This window comes from Pollicipes pollicipes, unplaced genomic scaffold, assembly GCF_011947565.3.
Source record: "Pollicipes pollicipes isolate AB1234 unplaced genomic scaffold, Ppol_2.1 Scaffold_4740;HRSCAF=5597_pilon_pilon_pilon, whole genome shotgun sequence".
Classification (NCBI taxonomy): Eukaryota; Metazoa; Arthropoda; class Thecostraca; order Pollicipedomorpha; family Pollicipedidae; genus Pollicipes; species Pollicipes pollicipes.
Window position 1 is genome coordinate 5,224,333 of NW_023596545.1, and position 25,375 is coordinate 5,249,707.

Sequence of the window (25,375 nt, forward strand, 5' to 3'; positions counted from 1 at the left end):
TAGGCTAGTTTAGGTTAGGTTCTGGTATATTCTGGCTCGTCTGTTTCATAAACTTACCTACACGCGATAAGAAAGATATTTCATTGCATTATTGTTGTTTCCTTGACCCCGTACATTTTTTGTGGTTCTTGGTGTGCAGCAATGTTGTGACCATGCACCGATAGCGTAGCAATGACGATGGGGAGTCGAGAGTGTCGCGTGTGTGCTGCACTCGGGAGATCGTTTTTGTAATTACTGAAATTCGAAGATAGGAACATAAATCTATGATATGTTCTTCCTTAAACACGACGAATGATGTCCAACGTTCCTTTTTAACATAAGGTACCAATGTATACGTACACTGCACTACCCGGAAGACGATATGCCCTAAGGCCTTTAGGATATATCAATGTCATACCCATCCGGCAGAAAATTCTGTTCTGTAAATAAGTATCAAGTGTTTTTCCGGGCACGTTTCCTAACCGCCTGCCCACGCTCCTTGCCGATCACCAACCGACTGCCCGCGTCCTAGAAGCAGCTCGCAACCAACTAAGAATTGGAATGCCAGAATGGCTAAGGTTTTTCACTCCAACACGTCCTCGAACAACAGATCCTCGAGAAGATTTAGTACGAATTCTTGCTAAGAGGGGGACGGTGTTTAGTACCCATTTGTGCTAAAAGTGGCGGAGTTTAATACATATAGATACTAAACGGAGCAGCCCGGTAATCCAAGACTGACCAGAGGAAATGAGGCTGTGTAGAGATGAGCGTCATGAACTTCTTTTCTTTCGATGGGAGTAGAAAACCTTAACCATTTTGGGATATCAATTCCCAGTTGAATGCGAGTTGCTCCTAGTGCGCGGCGAGATCGGTCGGTTGGTGGTCAGTGGGGAACCTGGTGGAAGTGGTTGGGAAACGTGTCTAGGGAAGCTCTGGCGCGTAATGTACTGAAGAATGTTATCTACCGGCTGAGTGTGATAATGACATATCCTGGACTACAGGGCATTGGGAAAGATATTGCCATCCGGGTAGTGCAAGGGATGGGATGCTAACCTCGAGATGTGGCTAGCATCAGACTTGGGTATGACTGAAATGTCTGGAACCAGGTCCGGACTGGCTCACAGAGTGTGGAATCTGACTCAGGTCGTGACTCACCTGTTTCATTTTTCATTTGACTGAGTTCAGACTATTTACATTGGAGCACTGAGAGACTCGTGCCTCATGCAGATTGCAAAATCAAATATTAAGCTCTGGCTCATGTTGATGTCTATGTATGCATAAAAATGTATATATATATATATATATATATACATACTCTCATTTCTGGCTGAGATTTGGCAACCTTCATTATGAAGAACATGGGCTTTTCTGTTTAGAAGATGTGATAACAATTCTGTGCTGATGCCGTAAAAAGTTTATACCTTATGTCGCACGGTGTTAATTTTGACACCGAGATGAGACGTGAATTTGCCTAGAGCGCACCATATTTTCTTGTGCTGCCAATTTGGCCTCAGCCATATGGTTCACTCACACAGCCTTTTGGGAAATAATTGGCTCATGACTCAGCTCATGGAATGTTTGATAAATGGATTCATGTCATGACCCAAGCTAGATGACCAGATGCAGCCTATAACTCACCTCAACATGATTGACTCATGAAAAGATTCTCAATGCAGCCTGAGTTGAGCATAGTTCTGGCTAGCATGTTTATACATGTGGGGGATTTTGCATTTTAGTGGATGGTTACCGGTCACGGTGATCATGTCAGGCACCTGGCATTATTTTGGCATGTTAGTTGTGTTGTTGAATTTTTTGGTATATCATATTTGACATTACCACTACAAGCCTACATCCTCAGTTTCTGGCTGAAATTTTGCAAATGCATGTTGTGTTTCCAGATATCGCCATGTCAATTTCAGCCATCAATATATTTCCGGATATTGCCGCTTCAGTTTCAGCCCCTAACGCAACATTGGTAGAAGTGATTAGTGCATGATTAAGCACACAACATTTGTCAAGAATGTCGATTATCCTGTAACACAAAGTAGCATTTTTCCAATGGCCTGACTCAGGTTACAACTCACCCTAAGATCTTTGACTCTTGAGTGCCTTGGTTGAGTACAACTCATGGTTCAGTTTGAATCAAATACAAGTCTGGTTACCGTACCATGTGTCCTGGTTTTATAACTTGCTTGCAACTTGCTTTGAGTTGAGTCACAAGTATGAGTCCTAGATGTGAACTCAACCCTTAGGTGTGCACTTAAGCTGAAGATACCTGATGAAGCAAAAGCTAATATGCAATATATATGTTATTGCATGGATTAAGTTCTTGAACTTTAAGCATGCAAAGATAATTGGGGATTTAGCTGAATACAGCAGTCCTCAGTTTGGAAGACCTGCCTGCCATCAATATTAAGTGATGATGACTGTGTGTGTGTGTGTGTGTGTGTGTGTGTGTGTGTGTGTGTGTGTGTGTGTGTGTGTGTGTGTGTGTGTGTGTGTGTGTGTGTGTGTGTGTGTGTGTGTGTGTGTGTGTGTGTGTGTGTGTGTGTCTGTGTGTGTCTGTGTGTGTGTATGTGTGTGTGTTTGTAAACCCTCCTAAGTGGGGACCGAAGTCCGCTACACTCACGCAGGGTGAGGACCGTTTTCAAGGTGGGGGCCGAAAATCGGTCCTCATTTTGCAAACCATTGGAAAACACTAATTTCGTCCAGATATTGGTCTGTTATCAATCCCTTAGAGGTCCCGACATGGTAGGTTTTGTCCGCCAAGTGTATGTTTCATAGTCACGTGACTTAGGTTGACTTACACAAATCCGCCGGAGAAGTTTCTCGCCTTTCGACTGAAATGTGTGACGTCGTCTTTGAATAGAGATGTGCTAATCTTGTTGTCACCTTGAATGCACCATGTAGTGTTGATTTCACAAGACAGAATTGACTGAAGTAACTAAATGATAAACAATAGTTATTTTTATATGCCTTAAGACGTTTAATAATGACCAAACATTAACAATCATATAGTTTGGCGGGGCACATGCGTAGTACCCATCACTACTGATTGTTATGGCAGACCTTGGCCGCGAGTTGGAATGCCGTGGTGTCGCGTCGCTCGGTTGGCGTCTTGTCACGCGATCAAGGGACGTGAGATATTACTGCGTGGTACTTAGTGGTGTTCCTGTGGGCTGTCAAGATATGGTAAGTACTGATAACTGCATGATGTTCTGTACTGGAAGCTCTGTTTTTTAAGTGCATGAAGTTTCTCGTACTCGGGTGCACCGCAGTATCAGGGACAAGGGAAATTCTTCCAACTTGATGGCGGTGCGGCAGTTTTCTGTTGAAACCTCTGTAGATATGAAGGAGGAAGGGGGCAAGCATTAGGTGCGCAGCGTTATGTGGGGCAATGCAAATTCTTCCAACTTGGTGGTTGTGTGGCCGTCTTAGCGTTGCATCCCATGTAATTGTCGACGGGAAGAGGGGGGGGGGGGGGGGCATCAGCGTGCTTTTCACGGTATTCTTCAAGTACTTCACCTTTTTTAGAAGAAGAAAAATCTCCACCGCGAGCGTTTTACGCGCAGTGCGGCACGGGCTCAACCAGCTCGCGTTAGCAGGATTGCCCAACTTTGAAATCACACAATCCAAACGACATCTTTAGCACCAAAAATAAAGAGCAGGCAATTAACATTATACACTACGTCGTTTCGACCACTGCTACTCACAATGCTCGCATGATTGCCTATCATCTTCAAGAAATAACCATCTGATAATATAATAATTTCGGTCACAAACAGGTGATATGATTTTTAACACGCAGCCGACGACTTATAGCATGTACTAAAAGGGCAACATAAGCACCAAATTATGTACATTCAAGCAATCAAGAAAAGTATCCCAGTTCTTCACATTCGTGTCTCGAATTGATGTTTCCAAACAGACAGCACAGAAAAAAACCAACAATGTCGGCGGAACTGAAGCATTTCCAGCAGTCTTAAAAAACGGACCAAGCCACGGGAACCAAACACCGAAGCCAAGCCAACGTTTTCGGTGCGGTACATTGACGTATATTAGCGCAGTGCATCTCATACACGAGTCCGGATAATGTGATTCACACTTATTAGGACCAAACACATCGTGACGACATTGTCGCTTAAACTACAACACTTGGATTCAATTAATATGACTATTCCGTTTGCCGTGACATGCTGCCATCATGCCGTGCAGAGGGACTATCGTAGTACCCTCTTAAAGTAGTGCACCTCTTGTACAGTTCCAACGAGCAATGCTTGAAATCGCTCTGACATCCAGAGACATACTCTGCCGAGATAATATGCCAACAGCCACCCTAAGGAAACGGATCAAGCCTCGGGAAACGAAGACTGAAGCAAGGCCAGCGTTTTCGGTACGGTACATATACGTCTGTTAGCGTAGTGCACCTCACACACGAGTCCGGATAATGCAATTCACACCCTTAGAACTGAACACGTCGTGCTGACAATGTCGATGGAACTGCAAGACTTCGGTCCGATGAATAAGACTCATGCATTGCCGTGAGATGCTGCAATCATGTCGTGTAGCACCCCCTTAAAGTAGTGCACCTCTTGTACAATTCCAACGAGCAAGGCTTGAAATCGCTCTGACATCCAGAGACGTACTCTGCCGAGATATTATGCCAACAGCCACCCTAAGGAAACGGATCAAGCCCCAGGAAACGAAGACTGAAGCAATGCCAGCGTTTCGGTACGGTACATATACGTCTATTAGCGTAGTGCGCCTTACACACGAGTCCGGATCATGCGATTCACACTTATTAGGACCAAACACATCTTGCTGACGATGTCGGTGGATATGCCAGACCACGGTCCGATGAACAAGACTCATGCATTGCCGTCAGATGTTGCCATCATTGGCGAACGGACTGCAGTAGCACCCTCTTCAAGTAGTACACCTCTGGTATAATTCCAATTGGCGGGACCTAAAAACCGCTCTGACATCCAAAGACATACTCTACCGAGATAATATGCCAATAAAAATCCTAAGGATACGGACCAAGCCTTGGAACCGAAGACTGAAGCTAGGCCAGCGTTTTCGGTACGGCACATATGCGTCTATTAGCGCAGTGCACCTCATGCACGAGTCCGGATCAGGCGATTCACACTTATGGAAATTAAACACATCGTGCTGACAATGACGGTGGAACTGCGAAACTTCGGTCCGATGAATAAGACTGATGCATTGCCGTGAGATGCTGCCGTCATGTGCGGACAGGCTGTAGTAGCACCCTCTTAAAGTAGTACACCTCTTGTATAATTCCGATTGGCGAGACCTAAAAACCACTCTGAAAGGCAAAGACACACCCCGCCGAGATAACATCCCGACACGAACCCTGAGGAACAAAGCCAAGCCCCGGGAACCGAGGACCGAAACAAAGGCAACGGTTTAGGTACGGTATATATATATATACGTTTAGTCGTGCGGTGCACCTGAAACAAGAGCCCTTACAACGCGATTCACACTAAGTAGAAATAAACACATTGTGCCGACAATGTCGGTTGAGCTGCAATGGTTTGATTCAATGAATAAGACTCATGCACTGTCGTGGGATGTCACCATCATGTGCGGACAGACTGTAGTAGCATCTTCTTAAAGTAGTGCGCGTCTTGCATAATTCGTTGGCGAGACCTAAAAACGGCTTTGTCATCCAAGGACACACTGTACCGAAATAACGTGTCAACAGCAATTCTAAGGGAACGGACCAAGCCCCGGAAACCGAAGACCGAAGCGAGGCCAACGTTTTCGGTACGGCACGTATATATTTGTAAGCGCAGCGTACCTTATACCATCGTCAGCAAGATGTGTTTAGTCCTAATACGTGTGAATCGCATGATCCGGACTCGTGTGTGGGGTGCACTACGCCAACAGACGTATATGTACCGTACCGAAAACGCTGGCCTTGCTTCAGTCTTCGTTTCCCGGGGCTTGGTCCGTTTGCTTAGCGTGGCTGTTGGCATATTATCTCGGCAGAGTACGTCGTTGGATGTCAGAGCGGTTTCTAGGTCTCGCCAATTGGAATTATACAAGAGGTGTACTACTTGAAGAATGTGCTACTGCGGTCCGTCCGCCAATGACGGCAACATCTGACGACAATGCATGAGTCTTATTCATCGGACCGAAGTCTTGCATATCCACCGACATCGTCAGCAAGATGTGTTTAGTCCTAATAAGTGTGAATCGCATGATCCGGACTCGCGTGTGAGGTGCACTGCGCTAACAGACGTATATGTACCGTACCGAAAACGCTGGCCTTGCTTCAGTCTTCGTTTCCCGGGGCTTGGTCCGTTTGCTTAGCGTGGCTGTTGGCATATTATCTCGGCAGAGAACGTCTTTGGATGTCAGAGTGGTTTCTAGGTCTCGCCAATTGGAATTATACAAGAGGTGTACTACTTGAAGAGGGTGCTACTGCAGTCCGTCCGCCAATGATGGCAACATCTGACGGCAATGCATGAGTCTTGTTCATCGGACCGTGGTCTGGCATATCCACCGACATCGTCAGCAAGATGTGTTTGGTCCTAATAAGTGTGAATCGCATGATCCGGACTCGCGTGTGAGGTGCACTACGCTAACAGACGTATATGTACCGTACCGAAAACGCTGGCCTTGCTTCAGTCCTCGTTTCCCGGGGCGTGATCCGTTTCCTTAGGGTGGCTGTTGGCATAATATCTCGGCAGAGTATGTCTCTTGATGTCAGAGCGATTTCAAGCCTTGCTCGTTGGAATTGTGCAAGAGGTGCACTACTTTAAGACGGTGCTACGACAGTCCCTCTGCACGACATGATTGCAGCATCTCACGGCAATGCATGAGTCTTATTCATCGGACCGAAGTCTTGCAGTCCCATCGACATTGTCAGCACGACGTGTTCAGTTCTAAAGGTGTGAATTGCATTATCCGGACTCGTGTGTGAGGTGCACTACGCTAACAGACGTATATGTACCGTACCGAAAACGCTGGCCTTGCTTCAGTCTTCGTTTCCCGAGGCTTGATCCGTTTCCTTAGGGTGGCTGTTGGCATATTATCTCGGCAGAGTATGTCTCTAGATGTCAGAGCGATTTCAAGCCTTGCTCGTTGGAATTGTACAGGAGGTGCACTACTTTAAGAGGGTACTACGACAGTCCCTCTGCACATGATTGCAGCATGTCACGGCAAACGGAGTAGTCATATTAATTGAACCCAAGTGTTGTAGTTTAAGCGACAATGCCGGCACGATGTGTTTGGTCCTAATAAGTGTGAATCACATTATACGGACTCGTGTATGAGAAGCACTGCGCTAATAGACGTCAATGTACCGCACCGAAAACGTTGGCTTGGCTTCGGTGTTTGGTTCCCGTGGCTTGGTCCGTTTTTTAAGACTGCTGGAAATGCTTCAGTTCTGCCGACATTGTTGGGTTTTTTTTCTGTGCTGTCTGTTTGGAAACATCAATTCGAGGCACGAATGTGAAGAACTGGGATACTTTTCTTGATTGCTCGAATGTACATAATTTGGTGCTTATGTTGCCCTTTTAGTACATGCTATAAGTCGTCGGCTGTCCGCGTGTTAAAAATCATATGACCTGTTTGTGGCCGAAATTATTATATTATCAGATGGTTATTTCTTGAAGATGATAGGCAATCATGCGAGCATTGTGAGTAGCAGTGGTCGAAACGACGTAGTGAATGAGGTTAATTGCCTGCTCATTACTTTTGGTGCTAAAGATGTCATTTGGATTGTATGATTTCAAAGTCGGGCAATCCTGCTAACGCGAGCTGGTTGAGCCCGTGCCGCACTGCGCGTAAAACGCTCGCGGTGGAGATTTTTCTTCTTCTAAAAAAGGTGAAGTACTTGAAGAAAACCCTTTTCACCTCATGTTCCCATTTACCCCTCAATGGGGTGCACCATTCTCACCTTACCCGCATGCACTGAGTGGGGGCGTAGGTACATAAAGTGAGTAGGGGGGGGGGGCATTGGGGGGGGGGGGGGGGTGGGGGTTGCCAGACTTGTGAAATGATGAAGCCTAACCCAAAGATCATCAACAAACCAATTTCTCTCTGAATTTGGCGCCATTTCATTTCTTAGTTGACAGCTGTAGCTTGATTTCGGAGGGGGGGGGGCCTAGAACCCCCCTTCCCTAACGGAATAGGAAACGTGAACCCTGATATCGAGTAGTGATGGCAGGAAACCTTAAAGCCTTTCAACCAGCAGATCAACACACGAGATGTGAACAGCCATGCTTTTTGGAAACTGCAATTAATGCGTGCTTGATCACTTCAGAATGAATGCAACTTTGACCAGCATGGCCCTAAAAGCATAGTGATCTGCAGACTAATCTGCTTGTGGCCTTCCACGTCATGGGGAGCAAATAGCTTTTCCTGCCTGCTCACACCACGTCATGTCAGAATGATATGCCAGTTAATAAAACATCAAAACTCAACTTTTCGACCAATGCAGTCCTTGGACCCTTCCACAGCTGCTTGATGTAGCAGTCTTTTGTAACCTGGAGGTGCAATTCTTTTGTTTTTATTTCAGTTTCCATGAGATAACACAGAATACACTAGGTACCTGGCCCAACTCATTAATCTATTGAAAATGTGCATATTGCATATGCTTTCCACCCTCTATGTTCTCAATTTCAGGCAAAACATAGTTTGACCTACCATAATGTGTGGACTGTAGTGATTTATGGTAGTGCTGGAAAGCAGCTAATTCAAGGGCGTAGCCTGCAAAGGAAGTAGCAAAATCAGACGAAAATATGTCCACTCTGTTAGATAAATCACAAACTAAAAGCTTAACGTGTACCTTTTGACCAATAGAGAGCAGCAGGGGGCGCAGCCAGAGGTTTCGTAAGGGGAGGGGGGGGGCACAGGATTGACAGAGGACACCCTGATAGTAAAATCCCCCCCCCAAATCACCTCATATGACCCATTTGTTATCGAAGATATGTTTTTTCGTATTAAGCTCAGACCAACACGGAACTGACAGTTCGTTGTTTGCGATCTCTGACCGAAATAGAGGAGTTTTCTGTCTCAGGGGTCTCCATCGGTGCCAAAGATCATTTTACTGACATTTGAGATCACGGCCCTACGAGCGGGGGTCCTTAATGTGACCTACAGCCAGCCCTTCGGACTCTTCTAATCTTATATTAGTATTTGGTCTGTTATATTAGTCTTTGGTCCATATTTGGTGTCGAGAGACCCTTCGGCCCCTCTTTGGGCCCCCTCAAAATCGCTCTGACTCGGGGCCACTTGCCGCCACAGTTCGAGACGGTGGCCCCTAACCGGCACAGAAGCCCTTCATTGTACCAGGGACCCCGAACATTACAAATCGCGAGCCCCGGCCTTGTTTCTGCTTGGGAAATGGGTCTCAAGGGCTCAGGCGGACATGGAGCCGACTGTTCGGTGTTCGTGGTCTCGGACCGATTGTCTCAGGGGGGGGGGGGGGGGGGGGTGATCCTAAAACGATGCAAGGGGACCTCTGAGTAGTATTTTAAGTCACGACCCTCCGGGCCGCGATTCTTTACGTGACCTACAGTCAGTTCTTTAGACCTTTACACCCCCCCAAACAGGCCTTTGATCGTCGGTTCCGGTGTGCTGTTCAAAAGTGCTGTTCAAAAGTTGAAGAATGATGTACATTTAATCTTGGGTGTTTTTGGTTCATCTTTAGCACGCATTAGCAGTTATGAAATGTCGACAGCCAGATGCAAGTATTTCACCACCTTGCCAATATTTATTGATGCTTTGAATGGTCATTCTTTCCGCATGTCAATTTACAAAATTGTAAGATAAACGGCCTAGACTGCTTAGCAAGCGCGCGGGCTGAACGAGTAAAACGTTTTAAAACGCCTTCTGTTTCATACGCAAGCGCGCGGGTTTATCGAGTGAAACATTTTAAAACGCCTTCTGTTTCATACTTTGTAAGCCTTTGGCTTTCGTTCGGGCTGGTCAGGTGTTGCCGATATGACATAACCGGTGTACTGGCTCTAAACACTAGGGTCAGTGGGTCTGATTGGCATGAAAACAAACATGACGCTATTTTGGTGGTGGGTTCAGGGTATACGCGACACACAATACTTAGCAAGTACAAGCAATGTGGGATTCGTCTCATCATTTTATTACCGCCTCCTACCCATCTTTAAGAAAGCCATTCATTTGCCATTCCTCTTAAATCTGTATTATTTGCCCTTGCGATTTGGAGACCTGCGATGAATAAAGTGTTCGCTTCTAACAACGTCCCTTGACCAAGTGATGTAATGCTGGCTTGTGATGGAAAGTGACATTCACTTCATGGAAGAAAGCATGGCGGCCAAAAAGGTGGCACTCCAGGAACTGATAGATTTTTGGTACATAGACTTGATGACATCGTATGCATGCATTTTATGTGTGAACAGACATGTGAACAGGTTTGACGGGTTTTGCGTGATTGATCTTTGGTAATCTTGACGCGCGTCTCGCATATGTCTGGATTACGTGTTTTTGCAGGGGGTTGGTTTCCTTTACCGGTGGACGACTTTAACTCCCCACCGACTTGTGATGCAGGCAATCCCAATTCAGTGGTCAGCCCTCTCTTCCCAGTTTATGGCGTCTGCCCTGGCAGGAAGGCTGGACCAGGCAGCAAATCGAACCCCGTACGTCTGGTTTCCTATACGCGCGGCTTAACGTATGTTTCTCTACTTGTTTGGTACAGTCAAAAGGCAACGAACATGTGTTGTGTTTTAAAAATGCTCGTGCTCACTGTTACAGGCACCAATCACACCGTTTGAAGTTATTCAGCATGCCACTAGCAAAGATGGCATGTTTATACTGGTGAAGTTTAGTGGCTTCAGGTAAGAGCATACAGTGTCCCGATCTCATCGAGCTAACAAGTGATCCTTGTTGGTAGGACCCCAGTGAATGACACTCGTGCATTGCGTTTCGTTTGAACAGCCGTGAGCCGATTTTCAAGACATTCGATGAAAGACTGAATGACTTGAGGGCTTCGTCTGTGCGTTTCTTGGCATAGCTGTTCAGGGCATGAATAAACCGATATATACATTGTTATACTTACCTGAAAATGAGCATGGGCGGTGCCGAGATGGGAGGCAAACGGGCTGTCCGATCCCCTTTTCTCCAAAGACCTCGACAAAACCCATGACCAACGTGCGTGCCGTGGAAAACCCTACGACCCATGCGCCCAGCGGCCCATTACCCAACCAAGCAAAAGATGGTAGTCAATGGACTATTTTTGCAGTGAACGCGCAAAGGACCAATGCTAAATTTTCAGAAACATGCAGGTTTTAGCCCCTGCCCCTATTCATCCCCGGGTCCCTTACCCATGTCTTGCAGTGGTGCAACCAAAGACACGTGGGCTGTCTATACCTATGAGCGTGCCCTGGGAAAGCGTGGCTTTTCGGCGATGCTAGCAACCAGCCCTGACGTCTTCCATGCTGATGTGTTATGATCGTTAGGCGAGGGTATGATTGTACGATAAAAGTAGCGTCATGAAATGTAATGAAACGGGTCTCCAGGGTGACTCCAGGGTCTCCTAAATGCTTTCTTTCCTCGCGCATGAGAAAATGGTCGTATAGAATAACAGCCAACGTTTCTTTGCTTGATTTTACAAATACAGAATTATCTGACCATTCTTAAGGCCCGTTCTGGCCACTCCAGGGCCCCTCAAGTTTTTCCGTGTGCCACTCCTGGTCACTAGTTGTCTTCTGCTTGCCTAATTGGCGTGCATTCTCACGTTTTTCTACTTATTTCAGAGTTCCTACATGGGTTTCGAGAGAAAGAGTGCCTCTGAGCGTAATCCGGTCATATTTTGAGAAAGGTTGGTGCATGGTTAAAAAAATGTTTCTTAAAGCATTGAGTGAAGCGTGAGCAGCAGCATAAGCTGAGAGCATCAGATCGCACAGTGCCCTTTGAAAGTAGGTGTGGCAACCAAGGGTGATTGTGCTCTGTTTTGGGTTTAAAACTGATCAGTGGTAGATACCACCTAACAAAATAATGTGTCATGGCGTAGACTGTCTGTCATTGCTGCAAATCCCAACTGCTCTGCGCGGGAAATTTGCTCATTGCTTTGTTTCGTAACGTTTTGCAGCTTGTGTGTCTTCATTGTTTTTTGCTTGCTTTTAGTTGGATATAAAGTGGTTCTTTTGTACTTGCCAAGATACCAGTCATCACGAACATTTTTGTTCCGTCCATGAAGGAAACTGTTCATAGAATTTGAACATACGCATGGACACACGCACCAACGTGATCCCATGTAGTAGGCATCACAGAGTAACTGTGGCCAACCATGCACTTGCCCGTACCCTGGCACCGAGCGGGGTCAGTAGACCGACGCCCCATAAATCGATGTCCCCTTGGTTAAACAGCCGCTTGGCCATGTGGCTTAGTTGGCTAAGGCGTTGGCTTCGGAGCCCAAAGTACCCTAGTTCGCCTCTGACCACCGGCGCATTGTGTCTCGGTCCCCTCGGCATAAGAATCGCAACTCCGGTAGGTCTGGCACTGTAGCGCATCGTTGAGTAACTCGAACGATCCTGCTTCCGACGTTCTGGTTTTTTGTTTTCGTTTTTGCTTAATACTCGTCATTAGGTAACCAATGGCGATCGGTCTGTCCGCAGATCATGATAATTATGCTTCTGGCCTCATTCCTGATGACGATGAAGATGAAGATCGTACGTACCTCCCCGACCCACGGCCAGCAGCGGACACGGACGAGGACGAGGACCAGGACATGGACGAGGACATGGACGAGGACGAGGACAAGGGCAAGTCCAAGGATATGGACGAGAACCAGGATATGGAGGAAGTCAAAGACGAGAACGAGGGCGAGGACCAGGATGAGGCCCAGGTAGTGGCCAAGAACAGCAGTAGGGCTTCCGGCGAACACAGTGTCTCTGTTGAAAAATCTCCTAAAGCAAGAAAGCCATCCCTAAAGCGGAACGTTTGCCCCTATTGTGATACCCTGCACAAAAAATTTGCACGCCATCTTTTCCGGAAGCATAAACGAGAACCCGACGTACTTGACGCGCTCGCCTTTCCAAAAGGATCAAGGGAGAGGAGAATCACTCTGGAAGGTATCATTCATAAAGGCAACTTCAAACATAACTGCTGTTTTCCGAGATGGGCGAGGAACGATCGTCCCCAGGAGGCGTCCACCCCAAGATATGAATGTCAACGTGAAAGATATGCTGCCATGTGGGAAATTTCACGGTGTCTTTTCCAGACGCGGCCTCTTTCGGCATCGGTGCCACGCCCATGGGAAAACTGCCTCTGGGGGCCGAGTCCAGTCCCAGGGAAGATCCTTGCTGTCGTGCCACAGAGATGCCGCGGCTGGTTTAGAAAACCTGATGGCGAAGATGCGAGACGATAGTATTTCGTCCACTTGCAGGCATGATGCCTTTATCATGGAGTTCGGGGCCCGTCTATACACAAGATTGGGCCACGAGCGCCACTAACATGCACACATCAGAGCAAAAATGCGGCAGCTAGGACGACTGCTGCTGGAGCTGAATGCATCAAGCCCAGGATCAGGTCTAGATATGTTTATTCACCCCGCGAAGTTCATGGAAGTGGTAGGCGCGGTCAAGAACATGGCCGGTGTGAAGGAGGGCAAATATCATAGCCTATCGCTTGCTCTCAAGCTTGGTTATGGCCTCAGCGAATGCGCGCGCATACTGAAAACGCGCGGGATCACCAACGAAGACGCCACCCCGAGGACGGCTGCGGACGATTTCCTCCTGCTCTACCAACGAGATTGGAAGCTACACGTGTCTTCTCGTGCGCTTACCACTCTCTAGGAAAGGAAGTGGAATAAGCCCGTCGGCCTTCCCCTCAATGCGGATGTTCAGAGTGTAACGAAGGAGGTGCGGGATGAGTTGGTGCAGGCTCAGCGGCTGTTGGAAGAGGAACGCTCTATCAAGAACTATGTTAAATTGTCGGAGACTGCGTTGGCATCCATCATTTTGTTTAACCGGCGAAGGCCGGGAGAAGCGTCAAGGCCTACGGTCAGATCATACACTGAAAGGGACCAAACTCTCAATGAAGATGTCCTGCAGCACCTGTCTCCCTTAGAGCGAGAGCTATGCCATTCGCTGGGAGATGTAGTGGTTCGGAGTAAAAAAGGAGGCGATGTGCCCATCATGCTGACAGCCACAATGCGAGGGGCGCTTGATCAGCTGATCGCAGCGAGGAAAGACGTTGGGATCCCTCTCGACTGTCCACACATTTTCTTCAACAGCGCAGCCCCAGTTGCGAGCATGCTCAGAGGCAGCGACTGCGCGCGGACATTCGCGCGGAGGTCAACAACATCACAGTCACGAAGTACAGAAAGCATGTGGCTACTATGCTGCAGCTGCTGCAACTGAGCGAGATTGAAATGGATATCGTGGCCCGCTTTATGGGCCATGACATACGGGTCCACAGGCAGTTCTATAGACTTCCCGAAAAGACGGTGCATGCTGCCAAAGTGAGTAAAATACTACTCGCGATGGCCAAAGGGATCGGCGGATTCGCAGGGAAGACCCTGGATGACCTGACCCCAGCAGTTACGATGTCGTCGAAGGTGGTTCCGCTCCCAGTGTCGACATAAACGACAGCGCTAGCATTATTGCCCCTGACGACATGGGAGTGGAGATGGGGGTGAAGAACGCTAAAGGGATGGCTTCCGATCCCCAAGCTGAAGCAGAAAATGGACCACCCAGGGGGCCAAGGATTAATGAAAGAAGGCCCAAAGCCAAAAGGAGGGGCGTGCTGTGGACTGAAAGAGAAAAGGAGGCTATACAGAGGCGCATGGAGCCATTTATCGGTTCTCTGAAGTGCCCAGGAATGGCAGACTGCCTAGCGGCACTGAAGGAGAAGTCTGCACTGTGCCGGCGTTCCTGGAAGGATGTTAAGTTCTGTGCATACAATGTGATCCAGAAGCACAAGTGTACCATGGAAATGTAGTTTCAGCTGAAAGCTTGGAATGCTCCATATCTAGATCCCCTGCTGCGTTGTGTGCAATCGCTGCCTTGCGGTGGCAATGCTCTTTTACCTGCAAGCTCGAGAGGCTCCGGACGTTAGATCCTCTGTTGTGTTATGTTGCGACCCCTGCTTTGCGGTGTGGTTGTTTGACCCGTTTGCAAACAAAAGAAACCTTTTGCACAAGAGTGTGTTTGTGGTGGACTGTGATCGGAACTGATGGATTTGCTGTCTCATGCTGCCCTCCCCACATGGAAATAACACAAAAACTTAAAACGAATAGCAGAAAGCCCACGTCGGGAGACCTCAACATTGCCTCACAGATTGCAGTAGTGACCTATGTCAAGAAGTTTGAAACCGATTTTGTGACCTGCATAGCTGACTGACCTGACCTGCCCCAGATCGTCGTCGATCTGGACTCGTCGATCATCGTCGATCAGGACTATCGATTGATCGTGGTTGTCGTCGTCATCATTGGGGCTTTACGACGCACTCACCTGCTGAGGGCATATGGCGTCGCCTGACTAACCAAGGCAGTGATTTGTTATTGTGATTGTTCTTCATCTATGCCGTGGGCTGGTCAGACAGGTACCGGCCAGGTACCCAAGACAGGGATAATGAAAAGACAGCGGAAGAACTCGGAATGTTGAAAAATTCATGGAGGTTCAGATTTTTGTACTGTTCTCATTTTACGCATTATTCACGCTTTGAAATCAACCGCCTTAATGTGATGTAATACCACATAGTTTGGCAACTTTTAATTCGCACACAATGTTGCGCGTCCTGTCTTGACAAAGTTTTGGCGTCCACTTGTTGGAAAAAGTTTCGAACGCAGACGAAGAGACATAATTTTGGACTGTAATGAACAAGGCGTAACATGTAGCATAAAAGTAGGCATAAGAAGTGAAAATCATCTGTTGCAAACCAAAAAATTGCGTGTAGCTCTTGCCATGCGTCAAATATAACATAATATAATACAATATAATCAAATATAACAATATAATGCAACATAATGGGAACATCACATAACATTACAATAAGCTACAAATATAGCAGTGTATACTGCAATATAATGCAGATATAACAATATAATACAATATAATACAAATATGACATGATATAGCACAGATCAACAAATATCACGGCTCCTTCCAAAACAAAGGATGTGCAGGCAAGGCATCAGCAACCAAGTTCCATTTCCCTGTCAGTTGGTTCGCCAACGTGACCGAAGCGACGTTATCACCCAAATTCCCTTTCTTTCCATGCCATAAATGAGGGCAATTCAGATACACATTACAATGCGGAGACCGGTCCCTAGCTTGATAAGTGTAAGGCGTATGACGCACCTTTGACGTCATATTAGCTGGTCCCCGCTTCGCAGCATCCTACGGATATTGATCCCTTATCGCTAGACCTACGAAATGCTTACCATCGCACTCTTCGGGTTTTCAGCAGCACTAAGATGTTAATTTCGTAACGCTAGCTCATGTTTAAAGAGGTGTGTAAGTGGTCCCCACTCTGAAGTAGTCTAGCGCGGTCCCCACTTGGGAGGGATTACAAACAGGGGTGTGTGTGTGTGTGTGTGTGTGGGAGCGCGCGCGCGCAGTGCCATAGACTTGCCGCCTTCGGGTGTAAAGCAAAACGCTATGAGGAGGAATTTTTCCCTCTTTTTCCCATATTTTATGCGAATTTTTCACTTCTGTCTGAAATCGTCTAATCGCACGTGCCACACCCCTATTTCCCTTTCTGAGGTTTTACAGATGTCATCAAAAACCAAGCTCACTTGAAACCACCAAGCACAAATGAGGCTCCGCAGAACCTGGACGCCTATGGCCATGAACTGCCTCATCTACATCTGAATCATGTCTATGTATGCACAGAGCAATGGCGCCAGGTACCTCCAAGCCCCAGAACCCCAGCGACCCCAGCCGCCACACCACGAAAGCAGAGCCTGGTGCAAACACCAGCAAGGCCGGGTAGATAATTTTACTCCACGCGCTTCATTTTTCCCGAGCAAACTTGAACACTAAACTGCATCACTCCCGAAATGCATGAGTGAAAAGTTCAGGAAATGTCTTTTAAATCAAACTTGCAAGATGAAAATCACCATTTCAGCACTTATATTAACAGATTTTAAGCCAAATAGGCTGATTGCAAAATTTTGCGAGAAAAGTACCCGTCTTTATATTTAGTTAGCTACTTCTGTTTTTCTTGGTATCATATCAGTGTGATAACACTTAATTCTTCCTTTCTTTTCGATTGCCTTTAGAGGTACCATCTGTTGCTTAAGATGTTGACCAATTTCTCTGCAAGATGCTCCAACTGCAGACTTGTACGCATTTCATACTTAAATCGGATTAATTCGCCAGCCGCCCAAACATGTTTGACATGCACCCAAGCGTGAAGAATTCAGAGGGAATGAAGGAGACAATTTGAAGCACGGAACTTATTTTTAACACCATTTTTGCCCTCTTAAACCTTCGGTTAACTGTTTTCTTGGTTCATGGCGGCGCTCAATAAGGGTAAATCCAAGCCTTTCGAGTGTCTGACTTACCAGGCTACCTGGCAAAGCTATTATAATGCTGGCATACAGAGCCTTGGGATAGACCTGACGCAGCTAATACAGAAGTGCTTGATGACGAAATTCTGCCTTCTGGAGATGTTTATCATGCGGACCTCTTACTTGTTTCGCATTTTAATCTCGAAGGTTGGTGGGCATGATTGATATTTATGTTTGGGGGGGGGGGTCGGATGACTGCCAGCAGACCATGCAGAAGGTACTGATTTTTTTGTGTTTGGGTGAGGAGGAAGAAGCCGGTAAGTCTCCTGTGGACCAAGTAATTGCTTACCTTAGCTGCTTTCAACACATGATTGGTAACCAGAGTTAGCCATTTTCTTTTTTAATACATCGAGTTTTGCCTTAAGACAAATCATGATGCCGCAAGGCACGCAATGGGCTTATTTTGTTACATGTTCTTGGTTTTTTCCCCACATTTCTTAAAGTGGTCCCTCATGGCTGCTCCGCCAGATGTTTTCTATAGTTGCCATGGTTTGCTGACCGACAAATGACTGTATTGTATATATGCACTGTATTTTTAACACAGGAATACTCTAAGCTGCATAGCAATTATAATATGGGTTAAATATTGGTATATAACAAATAGTGAGACCGCCCTACTTAAAATGTGAAGCCAACATCTCAAACTTTGTCGTTAGATATGAATATTCTATGAATATGAAATACATTTGCTGCATCTGAAAAGGCAAGCAGCAGTACTGGCATGGTCATCTAAAAGTTATGCTATTTTTTGAGAAGAGAGATTGTTTTGTGGAGCATACCCATTATTGCCCTTGATATAGGCTAACCACGACAATCAAAATAAGTTGTTCAAAAGTGATTTTAAGTGTTTTGATTTGCGTGTTGTCAACTTTGTCTGACGTCAACAAGCAAGCACAAATGAACTGAATGAAAATGCATGTTGAAACCAGCCAAAAACTAGCTTTAAATATCATGTTCTTATCACAAGTGCTGCTGTCATCAGATAGGTGAGTTGAGATGATGTTCATCCTATGGGCTACTCTGAGTTGGGTTAAGTTGGTCAAGTGCATGGCAAGTGGCAATGGGATTTGTGCCAGAATCAGTAACTGACAACTGCTGCTCTGATACAAACAGGTTATACAGGATGAGATAATGTAAGGCCTCTTTCGGTTAGGCATAGGTCACTTTCATGGAAATAAGCGTTGGTATTTTGTAAGAAACAGTGACAAAATATTCGTTTTCCCTGACCCCACCTTAACAGAAGCCAGAAGTATGTCTATTGTGCTTGACTTGGTGATGGGCTGATGTGTAGGGGCCTAATGATGTTTTGTTCGAGTGTTTTATGCTTGTTGAATTTTATGTCGTTATATTTTTACTGAATTCCTTTGCTTTGTTTGTTTTAAAAGTGATGTGGAAGGGAACTGAAAAGAACAGCATCAAGTTATTGGTGTTAATAATTCGTTATGCTCATAATACTGTCATGAAATTAATATGCTTTAAAACGCTTCCGGTTGGCCGGCTAGACACCCTTCGCTCGGTTGTGGGGGTTCAATTCGAACCCCCCCCCCCCTCCCTTTCAGATCTCGGGAACTAAGAAATCTAGGGACACCAAATTTGCATGGTGTCTTGACCTATACGTGAACTCACTTAGGTTAAGGTTTCAGGTTCCTAGGTCATGACCTTCAGGTCAAATAAGGTCAAACAAGGTAAAATTGCAGGTTGGTCTCCAAAGCGCCCCCAGAACCTAGGCAACTGTCTTTAACAAAAGGTCACAAGCCCATTTGACGTTATTGACCTTGTTTGACCCTTTGAAAGTCATGGTTGCCAAAATGATACAAGACTGCCCTGCGTTTTCATTTGACTAAGCGACAAAGATTACGCTAGGCAGTATGTTCCTGAAACAAAACGTTCGACCCGGGGTCGTCTTAGGTCAATGGCCTGTTCTGGTCTCTAAGGAGTCGATTGGAAATGTATAATGCAGTTCCTGCTATCAATACATTTGAAATGAGCACCAGAAGCTATCCCATACAGCAAGCCCTAGAGTAATAAATCAGGCTGGTTTTGACCTTGGTCTGACCATCACACCTGACCTAAGGTCAACGTAATTTGCTCATTCAATATTTGTGGTGCCTAAGAAAGCATCTCAGATGTATATATCTTCGTCAAACGCATTCCTTAGAAATTGCTGTCGCTGAAACCGTGGGCTGACTTTGACCTGTCAAAGGTCAGCGACCTTACAAGGCACATCTAAAATTTGCATGTCAAACGATCCGCTATGCAATTTTCTACAGCTATGGAAAATGTGGCGCCGCTACGCCGCGCCGTTCAAAAACCATTCGGGAAAAGCCCTCGGGGGGGGGGGTCAATTTGCCCCCCACCCGAGAGCGTGTTAATGTATTCTGTTTCACTTAAATGACCTAAGATGTTAAAAAACGAAATAGTTTTGTCGGGTTTCTGATATTACGTCCATACCAACTTGAAATAGATGTCTTTGTTCGCTGAAGCATCCGTCACGAGCTCATAACTTCCGTCTTTTGTGAATTGATTTTTTCACTCCCGCACGGTCTTTTTGCGATGAAATTGGTCACTCCCACCCTAGTTCAAAAGTGATTCTAGCTCCCTGTGTGTGTGTGTGTGTGTGTGTGTGTGTGTGTGTGTGTGTGTGTGTGTGTGGTGTGTGTGTGTGTGGTGTGTGTGTGTGTGGTGTGCGTGTGCGTGTGCGTGTGCGTGTGGGTGTGTGCTGTGTGTGTGTTGTGTGTGGTGTGTGTGTGGTGTGGTGTGTGTGTGTGTGTGTGTGTGGTGTGGTGCTGTGTGTGTGTGTGTGTGTGTGTGCTGTGTGGTGTGTAGTGTGGTGTGCGTGTGTGTGTGTAGTGTGGTGTGTGTGTGGTGTGTGTGTGTGTGTGGTGTGTCGTGTGGTGTGTGTGTGTGGTGTGTGTGTGTGTGTGTGTGTGTGTGTGTGTGTGTGTGTGTGTGCGCGCGCGCGCGCGCGCGCGCTTGTAAACCCTCCTAAATGGGGACCGAAGTCCGCTACACTCTCGCAATGTGAGGACCGTTTCAAGGTGGGGACCAAAAATAGGTCCCCATTTTGCAAACCAATTGGAAAACGCTAATTTCGTCCAGATATTGGTCTGGTATCAATCCCTTACACGTTCAAACATGGTAGGCTTTGTCCGTCAAGTGTATGTTTCGTGATCACCTGACTTAGGTCGATTTAGACAAAACCGCCGGAGAAGTTTCTCGCCTTTCGACTCAGATGTGTGACGTCATCTTTGAATAGATGTGTCCTGATCATGTTGTCACCTTAAATGGAACGTGCAGTGTTGATTTCACACGACAGAATCAGTTCAATTAACTAAATGATTACACGTGTTTATTTTTATTTGCCTTAAAGCGTTTCATAATGATAAAACGTTAAAAATCATGTAGTTTGGCAGGGCACATGTGTAGTAGCCATCACCACTGACTGTTATGGCAGACCTTGGCCGCGAGTTAGAACGCCGTTGGAGTGTCGCGTCGCGCGGTTACTGGATGTGGGGACGTCGGATATTACTGTGTGTTGTTCCTGTTGGCTGTCACGATATCGTAAGTACTGATTACTGCATATTGTTTTGTACTGGACGCACTGTTTTTTAAGTGCACGAAGTTATTCGTACTCAGGTGTGCAGCAGTATGAGAGACAATGCAACTGATTTCAACTTGATGGCGGTGCGGCAATTTTAGCGTTAAAACTTCTGTAGATATGAAGGATATTGTTACTGTATCTGTTCTCACGCACCCCTGAGTGGGAGTACAACTTTTTTATTTTATCTGCTCTGTTTTTAGGTGCATAAGGCTGCTTGTATTTAGGTGCGCAGCGTTATCAGGGGCAAAGCAAATTCTTCCAACTGGGTGGGTGCGTGACAGTCTTAGCGTTGTAACCTCTGTAATTGACGAAGGGAAGGGGGGGGGGGGGGCAACGCGCTTTTCACCTCATGTTCCCATTTACTCCTCAATTGGGGTACACCATTCTCACCTTACCTGCATGCACTGAGTAGTAGGTACGCAAAATGAGTAAGGGGAGGCTGTGGGAGGGGCTGCTAAAACTTGTGAAATGATGAAACCTGACCCAAAGTTCATCAACAAACAGGTTTCTCTCCTAATTTGGCACACTTTTCTTAGTTGAGAGCTGTAGCCACATTTCGGGGTGGCCAGAACCCCCTCCCTTCCCTAGCGGAACAGGAAACGTGAACCTTGATATCGAGTGGTGATGGCAGCAAACCTTAAAGCATTTAAACCAGCAGATCAACACCAGGGAGGTGAACAGCCATGCTTTCTGGAAACTGCAATTACTGCGCTCCTGATCACTTCAGAATGAATGCAATTTTGAGCATCATGACCATGAAGGCATAGTGATCTGCAGGCTGATCTGTTTGTGGCCCTTCACGTCATGGAAAGCAAATGGCTTTTCCTGCCTGCTCACACCACCTTATGTCAGAATGATTCGTCAGTTAATAAAACATCAAAACTCAACTTTTCAACCAATGCATTCCTTGGACCCTTCCACAGCTGCGTCAGGTAGTATTAGCGTCAGGTAGCGTCAGGTAGTAGTCTTTTGTGCCCTGGAGGTGCTATTTTTTATTTATGTTTCCATGGGATAACACAGTGTATGCTAGCTACCTGGCCCACCTCATTAATCTTTTAAAAATGTGTATATTGCATATGCTTTCCTCCCTCTATCATCTCGTTTTCAGCCAAAAAGTTATCTAGCTTATCATGATTTGTGCGCTGTAGTGATTTGTGGTAGTGCTGAGGAAAAGCTAGATCAAAGGCACAGCCTGCGAAAGAAGTTGCAAAATAAGATGAAAATTTGTACACGGTGTTCAATGAATACCGTTGTCCGTCCCGGTGGCTCAGTTGGTTAGAGCGGCTGCGTTCCGATCCACCCACCCGTGGCGGGGTGGGTTCGGGTCGCTTTAGGGCGCTCGCTATTTGCCCTTGACAGGTATGGCCTGCGGCCGGTGGCAGCGGTCGCGTTAAAGGTCAGTTGACGTCAGAGGGCAGGACGGACCGTGCCGGGCATTGCGGCACGTTAAGCTTTCGCCACCAAATTCTGCCGTTGACATGGGATTGCGCGATCGGATGGTAGTGGTCAGGGCTCACACAACAAGCACTGCTTAGCGTGAGCTCTGATCCCGGAAATCCATCCATTCAAAAGGTTCGGATCAAATCTTTAAAAAAAAATAACTACCGAACTAAAAGCTTGAAGTGCACCTTTTGAACAATAGAGATGAGCAGAGGCGCAGCCAGAGGTTTCGTAAGGGGGGGGGGGCACAGGGTTGACATAGGACACCCTGGTAGTAAAATCCCGCCCCCAAAAAACATCACATACGACCCATTTGCTATTGAGAACATGTCTTTCTTTAAGAGCTCAGACCAACACGGAGCTGACTGTTCGTTGTTCGCGATATCTGACCGAAATAGAGGAGCGTTGTGTCTCAGAGGTCCCTATCGGTGCAAAAGATTATCTTAATGTCGCTTGAGATCATGACCCTACGGGCGGGGGTCCTTAACGTGACCTACAGCCAGCCCTTCGGACTCTTCAACCATCCCGTCGGGCCCTTGATATTTGGTCTCGAGAGACCCTTCGGCCCCTCTTTAGGCGCCCTCAAACATCGCTCTGACTCGGGACCGCTTGCCGCCACAGGAACCCTGTTCGACACTGTGGCCCCTAACCGACACAGAAGCCCCTCATTGTGCCAGGGACCCCGAACATTACAAATCGCGAGCCCCGGCCTTGTTCCTGCTTGGGAAATGGGTCTCAAGGGCCCAGACGGACATGGAGCCGACTGTTCGGTGTTCATGGTCTCGGATCGGCTTAAGCACCCGCATTGTCCCAGGGGGAGGGGGTCCTAAAACGGTGCAAGAGGATCTCTGAATAGTATTTCAGGTCACGACTCTGTGGGGCGCGAGCGACCTACAGTTACGCGACCTACACTCAGTCCTTCGGACCCTAATGCCCTCCAAACGGGCCTTTGATTGTCAGTTCCGGTGTGTCGCTCTGGATCCTCTTCGGGCCTTATCGAACACTTCCCTTGGTTGGCTCAGAGCCAGTGCGAGCACAGGACCTCCTGCTAGACGCTGTGGGCCCCTGACAGATACAAGGCCCTTGGCCAGTGTAAGCCACTGGCCCCGACTTTGTAGCTAATTGGAAAGTGGGACTCAGGCCCATACAGGCACGGATCCGACTGTGCGGTACGAGTGGTACCTGACCGACACGTAGGCCTATATCGACTCAGGGGTCCCCGATTCACGCAAAGGGCCTTCTGACCATTATTTGAAGATCCGCCTTCGCGGTTCTGGACCACTGAATAAGGCTCCGACCACTCCTTTATGCCCTTAGACCCTCCATTCGAGCCCTGGATCGTCCGACCCGGTGGGCCCTCTAGGCTCTTCGGGCCTTTTCAAACACTGTCTCTGGCTGGCGCAAGGTCCCTTGGCAATACAGGGCCCCTGGTAGGCGCTGTGGAAAGTGGGACTTTGGGCCCCTGGTAGGCGCTGTGGAGCCCCGATAAATGTAAATAGTTGGTCCTGGGTTTGTCCCTGCCTGGAAACTGGGCCTTCAGGTTCACGCCGCCACGCAGTGAACTGTACGTTACTGGTGGTGTCTGACCGAAATATAGGCCCTCATCGACCCAGTGGGCCCCTGATCAGTGCGCAGAGCCCTCTGGCTGGCATTTGAGTGCCTGGTCCTGCAGGCCGGGGCCCCTGGATGAAACCTCTGGGTGGCTTTTCGGGCCCTTAATCGTAGGTTCCGAGGGGCCCAAAGGGCCTCTCGGAACCTAAGGGGGCATGTGCCCCTGTGCCCCCCTTGCCTGCGCTACTGTAGATGAGTCAGTATTGGCACTCACTGTCAAGAAGAAGAAAAACTTATCAAATTAATGTTAAGCTCACATTGAACTGCAATTCAATCTCCAAAGTGTGCGAAGTTACAACATACAGATAATAGTACTGCCTACAGTGGGAAGCGTTCTACCATATCCAGTAAGGAAACAACCTACTCTTGTCAACCAGGGGCATTCCACGCATTCATTTCATTCGCCCCTTCGGCTCTATATGCTATAGCCGGGGGCCCCACTTGTTACCCCGCCGGGATATTCTTGGTTGCTTAGGGGCCATTCACGATGGCTTTGGTTATCCTTCTGACACACTCGCGAAATGTATACGCTCATGGGCCCTCTAAAATGGTCTAGCGCCCATCCAATTCTCTATCACTTGCTTAGGGCCCCGCGCTCTTGTCGGGACCCCATTTGTTGACCTGCTTTCGCACACTTGGTCGTTCGGAGCCCTCCAAATTGGGTCCTGGGTATTTTCTATTTGACCGGAGGGCCCCATGCACTTCTCGGGGGCCCGGTCTGTTGCCCTGCCCAGGCACACTGGATTGTTCGGGAGCCTCCGCGTTGAGTGTTGAATTTGCGACACATATTATGCCTGTGCATCACGTTCTTGATACATTTCAAATGCTGGGACATCTTATACTCCTTCACAATACGTAACACAAAAAGCCTTCAGCCATCAGCAAATCACATCGACCAGCCGGCTAGCCGTAAATAAGCAAAGAATCAAGTTCGTGCTTGCTTTTAATGAAAACATTACCTGTATCATCTCGTCTGTCGCATAATTTCCTGGCGGCATATGACATATGACCACAGAGTTATCCTAACTGTGGGTAACCTCTGGGTTGAATGTCTATTCGCTCCGCACCACAACTATGTCCCTATCTGTAATTTCGTTTGAGAAAACAGAGATCAGATGCTGGGGGTTTTGACAGGGTGTGTGATGTGTTATGCGCTGTTTCAGGTGGGCTGTGGGCTGCTCTTCGAGGTACCGTCCGGACAAAGCTACCAGGCGCTCTAG

At 47.2% G+C, this 25,375-nt stretch overlaps 1 protein-coding gene across 1 annotated transcript; it reads left to right on the forward strand.

The window, feature by feature from the left end:
• The first annotated feature begins 3,078 nt into the window (after nt 1-3,078).
• LOC119098925 (serine/threonine-protein phosphatase 4 regulatory subunit 2) lies at nt 3,079-25,375 on the forward strand. The gene is made up of 5 exons (XM_037221970.1): nt 3,079-3,171; nt 10,741-10,823; nt 11,742-11,806; nt 12,603-12,961; nt 25,319-25,375. The coding sequence occupies exons 1-5, from the start codon at nt 3,169-3,171 to the stop codon at nt 25,373-25,375; spliced, it is 567 nt and encodes a 188-aa protein (XP_037077865.1). The 5' UTR covers nt 3,079-3,168.

Excerpts from the sequence above, each read along its gene's own strand:
- LOC119098925 (XM_037221970.1), top strand. Across the intron at positions 11,807-12,602 it reads CCGGTCATATTTTGAGAAAG|ATCATGATAATTATGCTTCT; the intron begins GTTGGTGCATGG and ends GTCTGTCCGCAG. Across the intron at positions 12,962-25,318 it reads ATACCCTGCACAAAAAATTT|GTGGGCTGTGGGCTGCTCTT; the intron begins GCACGCCATCTT and ends GCGCTGTTTCAG.